Here is an 18140-nt window from a genome sequence, read left to right on the forward strand (position 1 = left end):
TGCTTTCTTTTGTTTAGGAGCAAAAAAATGCTCTTTTAAACTTCTGGCTTCCTTGGCCAATGTTTCTTACCAGCTCCTGTTCTCATTTCAGAGCATTAGTAATGCCCAGAATATGTCTGTCCATTACTGGGACTAATGAGCACAGTGAAGCTTACATACAGCTTGAAAAAATTAGTCATCTGCATTTGAATGCCTCTGCTGACGATGGTACTTCCATTACTGATGGGGTTTCTTGCATTTGCGTAACTTTTAACATTAAAAGGATTAGGCTTTACTTATCAAATTTTTGCTTTCATCTCTGGCTTTTAAACACAGTACAAGTCAAACTGTTAAAAATTAAAAAAAATGACCATGATAGAAGGCATAGTTGATAGTTTTCCAAGCCTTTTAGTTCTACATTTATTCTGACTTTTCTCCCATTTAAAGGAGTAACATTTTGTTACTTTTTATTTGAAATCTTTTATAAGCCAGACAGGAGTCTGAATGAGTACACCCTATTGTATTGGTTTTCAATACATGCTAATTAAATTAGCATGGTATAATGTACCCATAGAAGTCATGATTAGGCAAATGTTACCTTTGTATATTAAAACTAGCTAAGTTGTACACTGTTTAAACTTGCAAGAAGATATCATTTAGCATTCATTCATTCATTCAACAAATGTTTTAAAGCTTCAGCTGAAAGCCAGACACCAGACTCAGTGCTGGGGGATTCTAAGATGAATAGAACAATTGCTGCCCTCAAGGAACTCTGTCAAGCAGTGGAAAGAAACATAGAAACAAAGTTCAGCATCACAGAATATATGAAATGAACATACTATATCACTTTTGAACATTTAATTCAAACTTTACTTGCCCTCTGGCTGTAAATATAAACATTATTAAAAGTATTTTCAGGGTTGTTTTGATATTGTGGTCTTTTTAGAAATCCAATGAAATATAAAATTCTACTTCCCAAATGGTCATAATTGAAAGGGAATGCAGAAATAATTAAGTATGATTGAAAAGATTAAATCAGATGGATGTCATGGGAACTCTATCAAACCTCCAGGGTTTTTTTTTTTTTTTTAACCATTCATTCATTCATTCATCCATTCATGCAACAAGTGTGTATTAATTAGCTTTTAAGTCCTCAGTACCTAGACTGTAAGTCCCAAGGTGGCAGTGGTCTGGTCTTCTTTGACTGTGCTCAGCCAGGAGCACTACATAGAAACTTGATTCATACTTTATTGATTTAATGGTTAAAAGAATTTGGAGGACAATCTGCTGGCTTCCCAAGTGTGTCCTGATGAATAAGCATAGCCCCTAGCATCTTTTATTATTATAATTATTAGAGTTTAACATCTATTCTAGAGTTGATGTTATCACTGAGATTTAAACATATCCTCAAGAAAAATCAACAACTTGCTTAAATGACTAGGGCCAGCAGTAGACTTAAGCTCCAAACTTTAAATACAATTTACTTTCCATTTTTCATACGCACAAACATACAGCATAATGTATATGTCTAAAAGCAATGTTATAAATAAACTTTAAAAACAAACAAAAAAAATTTAGCTAGGGAGCTGGGGAGCCTCCCAATCTGCCTAGAAGGCAGAGTGCACATTCTCAGATGCCTGGCTACCACCCTTATTCTAAACCACAGCTTCTCAGCTCCATAATTTGTTGCTTTTTGAAAGTAGCACACACCTTTCCTTTTTAAAATAATTGCAGCCTGATACTTTGGTGCTTCTACTTAGTAAATTGTAAATAAAATTGCATTATGGCATTAACATTAAAGATTGAGAAAATCAGTGGCAATTTGGCTAATGCCTACATCTGAAGTCATATCAATACTTCTTTTTTAGTTTAAGGCTGGTTCAAATCAGCGTGTGGTGGGTGGAGAGAAGTTTAAAATATCTGTTTAATGTTTGAGAACAAGCACTGCAATTGAAGACTGCAGGAAACTTCTGCATGAATATAAAAGTATACACAACTGTTATATTTTGTTGGTACAAATTAGTTCTGATGCCTGGAAAACTTGTACAGAGATTTCTACTATAGTAAAATTCGTCGGAATGAGATGCGCCCTATTAAAAGTGTTTTATTAGGAATATCTGAATAGAATATTTCTAAGCCAAACATCAACCCTGGAGAGAAAGCACAGATTAAGACAAATAGAAGTCAAAAAAGAAAAAAGTGCGAACTCAGGTTTGGTCGATTAGTATCTAAAGAGGCCAGCTGCAGATTCAGGTGGGATCACAGTCTTTAATCCATCAGCCCCTTGTCTTTTTTGGTTCTTAATCACTGACATAATCAAGCGCTTGCCCCTGCCGAAGAGACGAAGAGACGTTCATTGCAGGCACTTGCTCTCTGGGGCTGCAGGAGGCCTTTGCCAATTTAAAACTTTCAATTTAAAAAAACCGAGTGACCTGTTCTTGCCCGCCCTCCGGGAGGCTCTTAGGTCCCGGAGGTGGTTTGGATCAGAGGGAGTTGAGCTCTGCAGCCAGAGAGAGTCACCTCCCAGGCGCCAGGCCTGGCTTTCGTGGCTTTGAAAACTTTCCAACGCGTGTGCCACGGCGACGCGCAGCGGCTGGGTCGGAGCCCACGAGGCCCGCGCCTCCTGCGAGGAACTTTTCGGCGTGTCGGTTGCTTGTCACTCTCGCTTTCCGACGCGCCTCCCCCTGGCTCGTGCTCCCGGAGCTCCCTCCCTCCTGGTGAGGACCTTCCCGGGAGCCCGCAGTTCGCGTCTCGCCTCCAGCCCCGCTGCACCACGGAAGGAGTCCCTCGCCTCGGCCACCCAGCCGAGTGCCTGAGCCACCACCTTCGGGCTCCACGCGTCCCGCTTTGCACAATGGCCCAGCCGGGTCCCGCGCACTGAAAGCCGGACCCTGGAGCGCTGTGGGGCGCTGTGCTGAGCGGCACGGCCCGAGCCCCAGGCGGTCCCCGAAGAGCTGCGGGGCGGGGGCAAGGAGGAGGGGACCCACGGCCAGAGGCTGGCCGCTCGCTTTCTTCAAGAGGACTTTTTGCCAATGGTCCAAAGCGACATGTCCAAGTCGCCTCCCACAGCGGCGGCGGCGGTGGCGCAGGAGATCCAGATGGAACTGCTGGACAACGCGGCTCCCGCGGGGGCGCTTGGAGCACAGGTAGCGAGAGCGCGGCGCCTTCTTCCTTTGTGAGCCGCCCGGGCGCCGAGCTCCGTTTCTCTCCGCGCCTCCTCTACCGCGATCGCCTGGGTCTCTTCGCCACCTTCTCTTCCCCTCGCCGTTTGTCACCCACTTCTCTCCCGGCGCTGGGGACCCTGCCCCTTTGCGCCTTTCCCTGGCTCTTCGGCTTCCATTTTTCTCTGCTTGTGAATAGCAAGTGGGAAGGGGCGGGGGAGACCTGCCGGTCCTCCCTGGCTTCTCCCGGGCCGCTCTGCTCAGCTCTCCTCGCCCCTTCCCGGGAGAGGCACATGGAGAGACATGAACCAGGCGAGTGGACTGGACCTGCTCAAGATCGTGAGTCCGAGTGGGCGGAAGGGGTCCCAGCTTCCCGCAGCGCTTTCTCCGATGCTGACCCTTTGGTCCAGCTCGGAGCGGGGGTGGGACGGGAGGTGTGTGTGATGGGGGAGGGTGTGGGTGGTGGACCTTTCGGGGCGCCCTGGGAGCAGCGCCGACCACCCTCAGCACCTGGGGTGTTCCCTCGCCCCGACCACTCAGTTATCCCCAGTGGCAGTTGCCAAAGCTTGCCCAGACCCCTTGTTCCTTTTCCTTAAGGACAGAGTTAGGGAAAAGAAAGTTTTCATTTTTCCATTTCCTTTGTAATAATGTTAGCTCTAGCTCTTTCAGGGAGCTCCGGGATCCCCTTCCTCTCCGCTGAGTATTTTCGGTTTCTGGAAAAATTCTGCTTCTCTGCTCATTGTGAAATAAGAGATGTCAATTGTAGGCGTTGAGCAATGATAAGGTGGCTTTTACGTAAGGCTTTGGCAGGTACAGTTTGGATTACTGACACCTCCAGACCTCAACGGTAAAGAGTCTCTCAACTTTTATCCTAGCAGGGAAATGACTTCAGACTCCTAGCTGTGGGCTGGTTGGCCAGTATATTGAAGAGATTAGGGGTACTTTGCAAGCATCTTTCTGGAGACATGTCTGTTTAATGACATTGGCTTGTTGGTGTCAATCCTATATTAGTCAGATTGTAAATTGTAGTAAGATACATGGGTGTGGGTATGAGAGTACGTGTGTATACACACATAAAATACATGAGAGATCATGTAAGGGGGTCACTGTGGTAGTGAGGTGGGAGTGAGCCATTCTAATAAAGGTTGCACATGTTTCTCTGTTGTTATTTTGATGGGTGGAAGTTGGCTGCTGGAGGTATTTTGATACTGTAATAATTCCAAATGGCACAATAGTCCAGCTTTATTGAATTTTCTTTGACTACTGGGAAATAAATGTACTAACTTAGAACACATAATTTACTTTGAGATGGGGGAAGAATGTAGGAACTAAAGACTTGTATAATCAAAAATACATTTCTTTTGTAGTAGTAAAATAGCAAGATTTTAGTCCACCCTGGGCTGCTCAGCTTCACCAGCAATATGGGGATGTGTAACTAGCTGTGTTCTTTTCTAACCCTTGCCAGAAGATCTAGATTCTAACTCCTACACTTCCCATTTGTTTTAGACTCCTGATTTGATCTAGATGCTTGCCAGGTTAAATGAGAATGAAAAATGTACTCGGAGACCTTGGTTATTCTAGGATGAAGGTCTTGAATATTGATAGAGGAAGGGACTTTAAAAGTCTCTTTTCTCTTTGATCTTCCTTGAGGGATTTTTTTTTTTTAAAGAGAAGTCTTCATATGATTAAACACAGTTCCTAAATTATTGGAGATCAAAGTCAGGGCTGACACAAAGCATAACTGCATTCAGATAAGAGGTAATTTGCTTAGTGGTTTATATAATTAAACATTAGTCAACAAATATTTATTGTGCAGCTGCAATGTGGAAATGATTCATGATTTCTGCCTTCAAAAACTTACACTTGCTATACATTTTTCATATGTATGTCATGGGCCCATAAGAGAATATTATGAGGTTTAAGAGGTATAAAAGTCACTAATATTCTATACTGAATAATCCATAAGGACTTCATAGAAGAGGAGGCATTTAAAAAGAAATTTGAAGGGTGGGTGAGATTTCAACACATTTCGAGATAGTAGGGAGCCATATGTGAAGCAATCACACAAGTTAGAAGTCACATTCATAGCATACTTTTATAATCTGTAGTTTGAAAATAGTGTGGAAGGGTACAGATTGAGTATGGTTAAGCCTCAGACTGAGAAGACAATTGGAGGCTGTAATTTGGAGGCCATACGTTTAGTGTATTGAATAATAGAGATCTGTAGAAGGGCTTCAGAAATGCAGCCATTTAACAGATCATTGAAAAGATCCACCCGGGAATGTTAGAATAGTTTGGAGCACAGAAAGGCAGCTGCCAGGAAAAAAAAAATTGATGTAACAGTTTGGGCAAGAGGTAATGCAGCCTAAACTAAAGAGAAAAAAAGATTACAAACGTTGACAGCTCTTCACACTAGACATTTCAAAGATAAATCCACAGGAGAAAGGAATGGATTTCGTACCGAAGGTGAGGTATAAATCCTGAAAGGCAATAGCATCTCTCTCTTTGCTTTCTTTGCCTTCCAAAAAATGAAAGCAATTTTTGCTTGAATTGTGTTCACGTGACATCCATTATTAGAGGGTAACATTGCCCTGTTTATTTTATATCTGATTAATCATGGCATCATAGGGCTTGTGTGAAACTTGGCAAAGCTATTCATTCTGAGTCTCTAGTGGGCACAACAGACCAGCTGTCAAACCGCCTGAGAAAGGAAACTATCTTCAGAGCATCCCCCTTTTCTTGTGGCACTGAGTAATAGTAATTCTACCCAGAAATGGAACTACCATTTGCAAACAGAACCTATAAGCATTGGTTTTCAGAAACTTTTCCCCTTCACCTCAGGATTATATTACAAGTTTCATGTGAACAAAGTAAAAGATGTAGATTCATAATCTCTGCAGCTATTTGTTTATTTTTTGTATCAATAATACTGCTTAGTGGGATGAACACCCTCTTATGTCCCAAGCCCTTCCCCCAGCATAAGCAAAATGGATGCATTTCTTAACATGAATGGAATGGCCTCTAACTGCAAGCTCTTGAAGGTTTTGATTTAAGCCAATTGCTCTGCTTTTTCAGTAACCTGTTGAACAGTTTTGGTGCAAACTTGAACAGTCTCTATCTTCAGAGTCAAGGTGCTCACGTAGGACTCTCCAAGCTCCAAGTCCATATCACCTATTATAGTACCTGCTGGCTACCTGTGGCTTTTTGAGTACTTGAAATATAACTAATCTGAATTGAGATGTGCATATTTCATATTTATAGCTCATCCAAAGACAATATGAAATGAATAGAACACACCTTCATCAATAATGTAAATTGGTTACATGTTGAAACAATGAATTTTGAGTATGTTGGGATAAATAATATGCATCATCATAATTAAGTTACCCAGTTGTTGTTTGCATTTTTAATGCAGCTATTAGAAAATGTTGAATAGGTAGGTAGTTCATATTATCATTGCCATTGGACAGTGTTACTCTAAAGTATGGAACTGGTCATTCTCCAGGTAGTAGAATAGCTTCTGGGTGGATGGGAAGCAAGTGACTGGGATTGGAAATTGTCTGGTGACAGAAGAGGAAATGGATGAGAAATGAGCAGCAGCTCAGTAATTTAGGCCTCAGGGTTTGTAACCAGCATCTCCAGTCACACCTGAAAATGAACAGGCAGTAAGCAGAGGGCCTGTTTGTTTTGCTCCTAGCAACGCATCCCAGCTGGTTCCACCCCGGCCCAGTTTGCCAGATGCTTTGCAAGCAGATTGGAGGACGAAGGCCTGGTAATGACTACATTCTGATCAGCTGTAGTGAGGGGCTTTATCAAAAAAAGAGCAGCAGCCTTTTCCCTGTGGCTTTGAAACCAAGTCAGCACTCTCTTCCAGAAACATTCTTAGGTTCCCTGTTACAGATTTGTCTTCTGCATTCTTCAAATGTAGTGGTCATGGGTCCTGTGCTTTATGTTTTGCTAAAACCTTCATTCCTAACCACTGGTCATTTTCATTCTGAGTGGTATTTTTTTGTTCTGGAATTGCATGGGAGAAATTTAAAAACATGCCAATCAATTTCTGTGTGTGTTCAAATTTGAATTGTATCTGGTTGATTTGAGGAGTAGTTGTTCTGGAAGTTCTATGCTTTTGTTATTATATAAAAACATAGTGTACCTTTAGAATTCAAACAAGTTAAATATGCAATCAGTGGGTAACTTTGGTCCTCTCAAGAAAAGCTGAGTGGAATCTGTTAACCCTGTAAGGGATGGTGGAACTCTTCAATTTGTCACTGGAAGTCATGTCTATATCTTACAGAGAGTATATGGCAAACACCACGTAATTACTTTAAAACTACAGAGAGTTAAAATTACGGTACTACTAAAAAGAACAGTGCATGGCAGGAGGTAGACTGATAATGAGGGTCCCTGGCCACCTCCTATCCTCCTCCCTAGGTAAACTTCCACTTGCAGGCCCAATCCTTCCTCCTTCCTCCATGTGCCTTACCCACAAAGACCTGTGCTAATGTTGCTTCCCGATTTCTTTCTGATTTTGTGTGAACAGATCCATACAAAAGCCAACTTCTTATTTTTCCCCTTTTCTAGGGAAGTCACCTCGGCTACTTCCCTCCTAGTAAAGGACTGGCAGCCTTGCTCACTTTAAGCTTTTGGTAAATGAGATTTAGTGGATGACTCCTTTCTGGGTAGTTTTGGTTGGTTTTGTTTGCTTTGGTCCATAAAATGAGGAAAATGAAATAAACATCAATGAATATGAATGGAGGGGACTTAAAACTAACTTTAGGCATCAGCACTCTGCTCATGGGGAGCAACTTGTTGGTAGGCAGGCAAAATGTCACTGTCTGTAGCCATGGAACACAGAACCAGCATCAATCTTCTACCTGTCCCCCTGGGGCTGCCATGGCAACTTTATGTGCCCTGCTGAAATCTGCAGTTAACTGAAAATGTGTAATTACTACTGTCTCCTTTGATTATTCAGAAATGAGATTTTAATTACCTCTGAAAACATGAACATCCATTTGCTGAATAAAATCCATTCCTCTGTTTCTCTTCACTCTCCTGTATCTAGTAGAGTCCATGTTTAAATGCTGTTTTCGGTGTCAAGATGTTCATACTAAGCTCCTATTGACATATGATGGATTTTGAGCATAATATATTTGTGAAAGTTTCAGGAAATTTTTTTGTTTCTGAAATCTTGGTCTGGCATATTAGGAAAACTAAAGGATTTTAGACTTTCTTCCCCCCTTTTTACTATAGTGACAAAGTTTGTTTTTATTAAGGTCCATACAGTTAATTGGCAATGAGTAGGAAATGGTTACCTTCTGGGTTGTTCCGAGAAGGACCTGGGGATCTGCCTATGCCAGGGAGAATCTGTAGGTAACACCATTCTCTGGCCAAACTCCTGTCTTTTTTCCCTCTTTGGTCTGGTACCCAGAGCTGTTCTAATGGATGACTGTTTTAGTACTGGGTATTCATAACTATTGCTAATTTTTTTTTTTTAAGAAAAACCATTGTTCATACAGGTACCTGTATTTAAGGGGAAAATTAAGAAAACCGTGCTTCTTTCTTAAATATAGCTAGCTAAATATTTGAACACTTAATTTTACCTGTCTCTTTCCATTTGGGGGAGGTTTCTCTTTTACCTTTTACTATATTCCTCGGAAGAGATACTCTCGTCCTTTCTTTCAAAGATTCAGAGTAATGGGAAAATGTTATTTCAGCAAGATGAACTTGATTTCTAAACATGCATTGGATGAAAGGAAGTCTAATTTTGTAATGGCAGTATAAATTTTCACTAACATTTTTAAAGTACATAAAAATAAACCCTTAGCTTTCCAGAGATGCTTTGTTTATTTATCCTGATTTTTTAAAAATAAAGTCATTGAGTAGTTACTGTACAATTAAAAAAGAAACATTTTAATAGAGAAATTATGCTGAAGTGAGTAAAATGGAATTGAGTTAACTTTTAATATATAATGAATAGGAATTTTCTGTAACACTATGACGAGCAAGTTAATAGTATAAGTCATATTCAAGCATTCAAGTGACTCAAGGACAATATATTTTCAAAATTGTCTCCAGTTTGTGTTTCAGTATATTCTCATTTTCTAGTAGGATAGTTAAACTATTAATTCCATATTTATATTGCATAGGTAGCTAAGTGCACCTGAAATATTGTTTGCTAACAGTATCCCAGCGGTCTGGAAAAATTAGTGTGAGGTTTTAAATGTGCCCAACTGCTAGCACAGAACAGCCACCTCTGGGATTGAATGTCTTCAGCATTGTGTGGCTCTCACAATGCATATTTTGTAATTATGAGCAGCCATGAAAAAGCTGGAGACACCCAAGCAGCTGAACAGTAAAATAGTTATCGTTAAAAAGCTGAAATAAACAAAACGGCAAAGACGCTCTTTTCCTGTTTCAAAATGGTCCCAGAAGGAAAAAGGATACAAAGTGGTATTTTCTTTGCTCTCAAAAATAATTGCTCTTCCTCATGAAGACAGTGTATTTCACATAGATTGTCCCCAACCCTCCCATCAGAAACATGTTAGGCATTAACAATGCTTTCAAGGTAATAGGTATTTTTATATCTGGAATAATGTAACTTTTAAAAAATAATTTTAAGGAGATTCATACCTGATTTTTGCCTTCTTAGGCCTTGTCAGATACTTCTGTGTAACCCTTTACATAATAATTGGAAAAGGAAGAGCATAGTTAAAAGAATGTTATTTTTCAACAGTTTACTGAATAATGTTTATGTAAGAAAGAAGAATAAGCTGTGAAGTGAGAAGAGCCTTGTATATTACATTATGAAAGCCCAGCCTAGCTTGTCTTTCCTTTTATGAAGTTCAGAGTTAATTAAATGTCATGGAAACACATTTGTATTACATAAATCCCTTAGATCCTTGGAAGAGAACAAACATATTTAAGAAAAACTTTTGCTTTAATATTACATGACCCTCTCACTGACTGCAAATTTACCTAAATTTCTCATAACAAAATGTTTATATTTCATCTTGCTTAAGTGCTATGTATATTTTGGGTTATATTTTTGTTTTTTTTTTTTAATTTTAGGGGGGTATCAGGGATTGAAATCAGGGACACTCAACCACTGAGCCACATCCCCAGCCCTATTTTGTATTTTATTTAGAGACAGGGTCTCACTGAGTTGCTTAGCAATTGCTTTTGCTGAGGCTGGCTTTGAACTCAGGATCCTCCTGCTTCAGCCTCCAGAGCCCCTGGGATTGTAGGCATGTGCTACTGCACCTGGCTATCTTTTTATTTTAATGAAAACCTTATTACTGTATAACTAGAACATGAGTGTGTATTGGGATAATTCAGTGATGCTGTGAGTCTAATAATTGCCATCATATTATATTCTTTAGCCCAATCTGTTTCCTTACTTTCCAGCCCTCATGTGGGGTTGCTTTTTATATATTATTCTGAACCTTCACCATGTACTAGATGTTCTAAATGTTATAAATACATTATTTGACTTAATACTTAAAACAGCCCCATTTTAAAGATGAGAAAAAATGATGCTTGCAAAGGTTAAATTTGCTCAAGGTCTTCTATAGGCAGGATTTTCACCTATGTATTTTTAACTCTAAAGCTCAGCATTGGACAATTTTCATTGTTTTAATATTTAATATTTACAATACATTTATCTATGCTTGGAATTACACATATTTTCAGATTACACATTTTCAGAGCTCAAATGTAAACTGTAGATACAATAGAAAAAGCAAGTTCATTTGTAGATGTTTGTGCTCAGCTGGATCCTATTGTTGAAACACATCATCTTTAATGTCTTAAATGCTTATTTTTAAATGCTTTATCTTTAGCATCTTTTGCCGCTCAGCTGCTAAGATGTTTGCAGATAGTGTGAATTGTTTCTGTTCAGTAATTATTAAATGTTTTGTCTAGAAATTATTAAATGTTTTTCCCCCATATACTTATCTGAAATTTTTGTGATTTCACCAATACTAATCTTCCATTTGCCCATTTAATGGCAGTTTCTTACTTGTTTTGGCCTTGATATTTTCTAGAACTAGGCCCAGATTCCTGTAAAAGGGTTTAATAATAACCTCATTTTTTTTTTTGTAGTCATATGGAAAAGGAGCCAGAAGGAAAAACAGATTTAAAGGATCCGATGGGAGCACGTCATCCGACACTACCTCAAATAGTTTTGTTCGTCAGGTAAGGGAGGTCTCACGTTTATGGTTTTGAGGAATGTATGTTAAAATGGAATTAATGTTTTCAAAGAGTCATTTTAAACTCTTAAGATTTACATGGCATTGTTTTACTATGAATTAAAACAAAAATTGTGCTGTTTTTCATAATGTAAATATTTACAACTTGAGTGAGACTGTGAGTAATAATTACAGTCTTCCCTGGCAATTTGGGGAAGGGGAAGTGTTGGCTGCATTAGGGAGGATTTTTTTTTTTTCATAACAATGACAGAATGGCAGCAGGAATGATTGCAGGGTTTTGAATTTGGTGGTTTTGAGGGGAGGGAGGAGGAGGTGACATCTAGTTCCTCTAGCTAGAGTTTCCTTCTTCCTCTTTGGATTTGGATTGAGAAAGATAAGATTGTTCTTGGTCAAGAAATAGTTGAAGCTTCCAAGGTTAAATGGAATACATGGGGGCACTGATGTTCTTTCAATGATTGGTCTTTGGAGATGTGGTTTTTGTTTCAATTAACGTGGAGTATACTCCGGTCCTGTGGTCTGGAACTGTCCCCTAAGCAGAAAGTGTCAGGTTCCTTAACATAAACACTCTTCTATTTGGTAACAGAAGGGACTTCAAGTCCTGCAGGAAGCACATGTAGTTCTGTTAAGACTCAAGTCTCCTGAGGTAACTGCAAGAGAACCTGCTTTCCTGGTTCATTGATGACCAATGCACTCAAAAAAAAAAAAAAATTTGTCAACTGGGAAAGCAGCCTCATTTCTTATGGATGTCACATTTCCCCATTGCTTCTTGGGTCCTTCATCATGGCTCTAGGTTACACCCTTGCCACCTCCCCCACATTTTTTTTTTTTTTAAACAGGAGGGTCTTCTCTAAATCCTCTGAACTTTTGAGTTTTATTTTTGTTGGATGGTCACACTTGACCTTCCCTTATTAAGTCTGTTGACCCTTTTTGGCACTACCCAAGTGCTTCCCTCAGGTTCCCATCGTTAGCTACAGCTGGCCTTAAACTTGTCTTCCTGATGTATGGGGAAATTTCCATGCTGGCTCCTGGCTGCTTCCTCGCACTGAAACCAACAGAGGATGCTGCCCGCCCAGCCATCAGTTCCCCCATGCCGCATTTGCATACACCACTAGTTTGTCTGAGTAACTGTTAGGCTACTGGAGAAATTTGGGGTCTGTGCCAACTGGGAATTTTCTGATTGCCGGAAGTTGAGAGAATTGGCTACAAAGGAGCCCAACTGGTTTACCAGGAAATATTTAGAAAGAAAAGAGATGAAGCCAAATGAAGCCTGCTCTAGAGCAATGTTCTAATGGTGTCAGAGGGAGCAGGGAAGGTTGTAGCAAGACCCCGTGGTGTTTGCCTTGGTATGATGTTATTGTGGGCAGAAGGGACTTCATGGTCCTTGGGATGCATGAAAGACCTTGGGATATAGTTACTGAGGTGAATCAGCACAACGGAAGTTACCCAAAGCCTTTTTCATTTCAAGTGTCCATATCTATTCTGTTACTGGAACAAGGAGATCTAACCTGGAGGGCTAACTCCACAACTGTGAGTCATCAAGTTGAGGGCTGAGCATACGAGGACCAAAGCAGCTTGTTGAAATTGCATGAAAACCAATATTTAAGTGAGCAAGATGTGGCAAATAGGAAATAATAATAGACTTCATTATTTTTATTTAAGCTCTTTAAAAATTTTCATCGAAAGGCAATCACTGAACCTCACTTTCCATTTTTCCCTTTAACTGTGTATTTATTTCTCTTTTGTGGAATTTTGTGAGCTTAATTCACAAGGCTAGGAGGGATGACCACATTGAGTATAAAATAAGTGGAATTTGTTCTGACATATTCTTAGAGATGCATGTTTGCTTGAGAAACAATTATAAGTGAGAACTGTTAAACTATCTAAATGTAGATATATATTGTTAAAAAAATGTGAAAATGTAAGAAGGTGTTTTAGTCAGGGTTTTCTAGATGAATAGAATCAACAGAAAGTATAATTACAAAAGGGGATTTATTGGGTTGGCTTACATGACCAGAAGCTGGAGAGTCCACAGTGGCCGTCTGCAGGTTGGACAGCTGGAGAAACCAGTAGCTGTACAGTCCAAGATGCTGACACCTCAGAACAAGAGGGATCAATGGTGCTACCCTAGTCCAAGGCCAAAGGTTTCTAGAAACTCCTTGGAGAATCACTGGCAGAGTCCACTTTGAAAAACTGAAGGATTAAGAATCTGATATCCTCAGTTGATTGTAGTAGCAATCAAGAACTCCAAGGAGAATTCAGCTTGCATCTTCCTTGTTCTTCCAACTTTTATCCCAAACAAGCCACTATACTATTGGACAGTGCTACCCACTCTTAGGGAGGGTTTCTACTTCAGTTCACTAACCCACATGCCAATCATTCCTAGACACATCCTTATTGACACATCCAGAAGCCTCTTAATCTTCTGCATCTCTTAATCCAATTAAGTTGACAATTCAAATGAACCATTTCAGAAAGCAAAAAAAAAAAAAACACTATTTCAAAATGCAAAAATAGAGGTCCATTTCCTAGAATTTCACTAGAACAAGGTGTTCACTGTGGCATGGATTTTGGGGTAATAACCATACACAAGCAGTTGTCCAAAATCATATGCACCAATTGCATCATCATAGAAGGGAGATCAGCATTTTTGTCTAGACTTTGGAGTTTAAAAATTGGGGCTGGGGGTATAGCTCAGTGGCAGAGTACTTGCCTAGCATTTGTGAGGCACTGAGTTCAATACTCGGCACTACGTAAAATAAATAAAGATATTGTGTTCATATAAAACTTAAATTTTTTTAAAGCTAAATGGTAAAATTTTCCTTGGGAAAATTTAATCTCTATTCCATTAAAATAGCCATATTTTGGTCCCATTTGAAAATAAGCAAAACTTCCTACAACATGGGTGGAAACATAAAATGTATGGTAGATGGTGACAGTATGCATGTTGGATTCATAAGAAATTTGAAAGAACACCTTTTAAATGTTTTCAGTTTATCACAAGTAGATGTTAAACAAGGGACTCGTGTTGAAGTATATCACACCTTTTATCTGTGGCCTGGGTACGTATATAATTGTATTAGAAAACTGGTCAATAAAACTGGACCTTATTTAAAAATATCATACAGCCAGATTCTACTACTGTCTTTGTATTAAAATTATTTTATGATTTTTTAAAACCTTCACATTCTATTTTTATAAATAATATATTTATAAGACATTTACAACTGGGAAACATTAGGCAGTCTTGATACAAAGATTTAAATTTTAGAGGTTGGAAATGTAAAAATTTTACATAAAGAAACATTAATTTTTTAAAAATATCTGAGAATATCAGTTTGTTTGGGGCTAATTATTACCCCTGAAAATCCATACATTGAATTATTTCCCCTAAACATTTGTATGCAGAATTCCATTGTGACTGTATTTGGTGATAGAGTCTTTAGAGGGGACCCTCTAAGTTGCATGAGATGAGAAGTGTGGGGCACTAATTCAATAGGATCATTGTCCCTATAAAAAGAGAAGGCAGGGATGTGGTGCACACATTGAGCTGTGTGAGGATGTAGCAAGAAGGTATCTGTCTTCAAGCCAACAAGAGAGGCCTCACTAAAACCAAGCTCTGCTGACCCCTTGATCTTGGACTTTCAGCTTCCAGAACTGTAAGAACATTCATTTCTGTGGCTTAAATCATCCTTTGACACTCTGCTAGGGGAGCTTGAGCACACTAATAGAGATGTGCATACAATCAGGCTTGAAAGTAGGCTCCCCTCCCTTTCCTTTTTGGTATTGGGAACTGAACCCAGAAATGCTTTAACAATGAGCTACATCCCCCAGCCCTTTTTATTTTTGAGACTAATTCTTGTTAAGTGGCCTCAAACTTGGGATCTGCCTACCTCAGCCTCTGAAATGGCTGGGATTATAGGCATGTGCTATCATATCTGGCTTTTTCTTAATTTTTAAAAGCTAATTCTTTTATTGATGTGATGTATATGCCAATAAAGGCACAAATCAAGTGTTGTGTCTGACTTTTAGATAATCATCGCACTAGTGGAACCACCAGGTGAAAAAGTAAGCATTACAAGTGTCCCAGGTGTGCCCCTTGTGGCCTGTCTCAATCTGTATTCCCTCCTTCACTAAAGGTAGCTGCCATTGCTTCTAAGACCATCCTCTTGCCTGGCTTCAAAGTTTTATATAAATCAATTCTTTTGTGTCTGAGTTCTTTTAACAACCTTGACAGTTTTATTTATTGTGTTCATTTTAGTGATTCATTTCTTTGTTGTACAGCTTTCCATTGTATGGATCTGCCCTCTATGCTTTATATGATCTATGCTTGATGAATGTTATTTCCAATTGGGGTTATTGAGGGCAATGCTGCTTTTTTTAATTCTTGTATGTATATTTGATAAACACAGGGATGCATTTTTGTTCTTTGCTAGATCATAAGATAGGCATGCATTCTACTAAAGTAAATATGGTGAATGTTTTCCAAAGTGGTTGTACCAATTTGCATTCCTACAAGCAGCATATGACAGTTTCAGTTGTTCACATCCTAGCCAATACTTGATGTTAATCTTTTTCATTCCAGCCTTTCTGTGACAGTGTAGTGGAAGCTCATTGTGGTATTAATAACCATTTCATAATTTTTTTTAAAAAAGCTACAAATTCCCTGTGGCTGGATCTGGGGAACATCTATGGAATATAACCTGAAAGCGCTTATTCTTGTTGTAGTAAGTATCCCATTAGTCCTAATATCTAGATTTCTAGCTATTTTGTTAAAACTATCTTATCCCTGGACATGGTGGCACATGCCTGTAATCCCAGCAGCTCTAGAGGCTGAGATGATATGATCACAAGTTCAAAGCCAGCCTTAGCAACAGCAAGGCGCTAAGCAACTCAGTGAAACCCTGTCTCTAAATAAAATACAAAATAGGGCTGGGGATGTGGCTCAGTGGTCGAGTACTCCTAAGTTCAATCCTGGAATTAAAACAAAACAAAAACACCAATCTATTTACTGAAAAACTGAAACTTATTGGAACATATCAGAATATGAACATGAAGAAAAGCTACAAATTAAAAGAATAAATGCATTTACACATGGTTTATTTTTTTTCTGACTTTTCTGGTTGATGATTATTATTTTATGGACATTATCTGTGATACCCTAATTGAACTTACTAGGAAGATTCATGAGTCTTAAAAAAAAAATTGCTTATAGATAAGTGTCTGCTTTAGGCTCTGAAACAAGATTATAGTTGCATTAAGAATTATTGCAGTGATGACATGTTCACTCTGTTAGTTTACCAAGTCACCATTATCTAACCAGTTAACTACCTTTTTGGCACTGAGTGTCATCAACCTATTGGAAATTGGTGATATTTTAAAGATGGGGATTCTGGTGAATTTCCTCTTGAAGTTCATTTTCCTCCAGAACATCAGTCCCATGCTAAAGTATGGAGTGGGGACTGTGTCCTAATCAGTGCTTCCTGGTGGCCTTTGTCCTCAGGGCTTGTTAGTTATGGGGCAGATATTAGTAGGATTTCCTATGGGTAGTAGGAATAAAGTTGCTTTTGGTTCTAATCTCTCTAATTTTTCTGTGAAGTGATAGACTAACTAACTTTATCAAACATTTCAAAGATGTTTTCCTCCTTGCACTTTCCTAAATCATTAACAGAATGTTAATTGTAGTTCATTTGAGTCCTAACGTCTCATTCCTTTGTTACCTCCATGTGATATGTGCACTTGTTCCTGGACTTATAATTTGCGTATTTCTCTTATGTAAATTATGATGCTGTGAGATTTATGTTTCCTTCAAGAAGCAGGGTAATAGTTAAACACCTGAACTCTGACATTGTATTCTTGCTGACCATGTACTTTGGCCTTTGGATAATTTTACCTTTCTGCCCCTTAGCAATTTTTTTCTGGAAAATAGCACCTTCATCAAAAGTTAGTTGTAAGAATTATGGGTGTCCAAATTTGTATATTGCTTAGAACCATCTCTGATGCCTGGCAAGCGTATTTAAGAGTTTGTTATTTAAAAAACCATTGCCTATTTGGAACATCAATTAAAACTCAAATAAGAAATAGACCATGGCAGAGGAAATAATAACAGTTAACATTTATGAAATGTTTACTGATTGTTGTAACTGTAACCCCATTTTACAGAAGAGAAAATTGAGGCATTGTGAGATAGAGTAACTTTTCCACAGTGGTTCACATGACAAGTGAGATTGGAATCAGAATTTGACTCTAGATCCTTTGTTATCCTTGTTGATAATGCTCTACTCCCTTGTAGCAAACATAAGAGGGAATAATGAAAATCACAAAGTTTGATTCTCTCAAGGAGGACGTGTGGAAAGATTCCTACCAGTGTCCCTTGCTCCTTCCATTAAAGTTGTTCAAATTCCTAGTTTGTGCCTAGACCCCCCCTCCCAAAAATTTTTAAAAATAAAAGGAAATGAACTTGAGTGTGAATCACCTGTTGGTCTGTGTTGAGTTTTGACTGAGGCTGAGAGGAGCCCAAGAATCACCGTATTCTGAACCTGAGTTCATCTGGACACATGTATGACACCCGGTATCATGTTAGTCTCCTATGGAAATAGTTAAGTCATCTGGAGCCTTTCCTTTGTTAATAGATACTTTAATTGATTAAAGGCTAGGCAGCTTCAAGGCACTGACTTCTAGGCACTATAAGCAGTATTAATGAATATTGTTCATGTTTATGTACTAAAAGGTCCTTAATACATAAAACAATGCTTATCTTGGGCTCTCAGAGGTAATTGTAGATACTGAAATTGTC

The 18140-nt window shown here is 39.0% G+C and overlaps 1 protein-coding gene across 3 annotated transcripts in view; it reads left to right on the forward strand.

Annotated features, from left to right (window-relative positions):
* Nucleotides 1-3011: 3011 nt before the first annotated feature.
* The window catches only part of Cacnb2 (calcium voltage-gated channel auxiliary subunit beta 2), a 342145-nt gene continuing 327016 nt past the window's right edge, over nt 3012-18140 (forward strand). For all 3 annotated transcript variants that reach the window (XM_026407727.2, XM_026407731.2, XM_026407728.2), the window contains exons 1-2: nt 3012-3125; nt 11241-11333. In XM_026407727.2, the coding sequence (XP_026263512.2) occupies nt 3012-3125; nt 11241-11333 (207 nt within the window). The remainder of the gene's footprint in view (nt 3126-11240; nt 11334-18140) is intronic.

Source organism: Urocitellus parryii, chromosome 9 (assembly GCF_045843805.1).
Source record: "Urocitellus parryii isolate mUroPar1 chromosome 9, mUroPar1.hap1, whole genome shotgun sequence".
Taxonomy (NCBI): domain Eukaryota; kingdom Metazoa; phylum Chordata; class Mammalia; order Rodentia; family Sciuridae; genus Urocitellus; species Urocitellus parryii.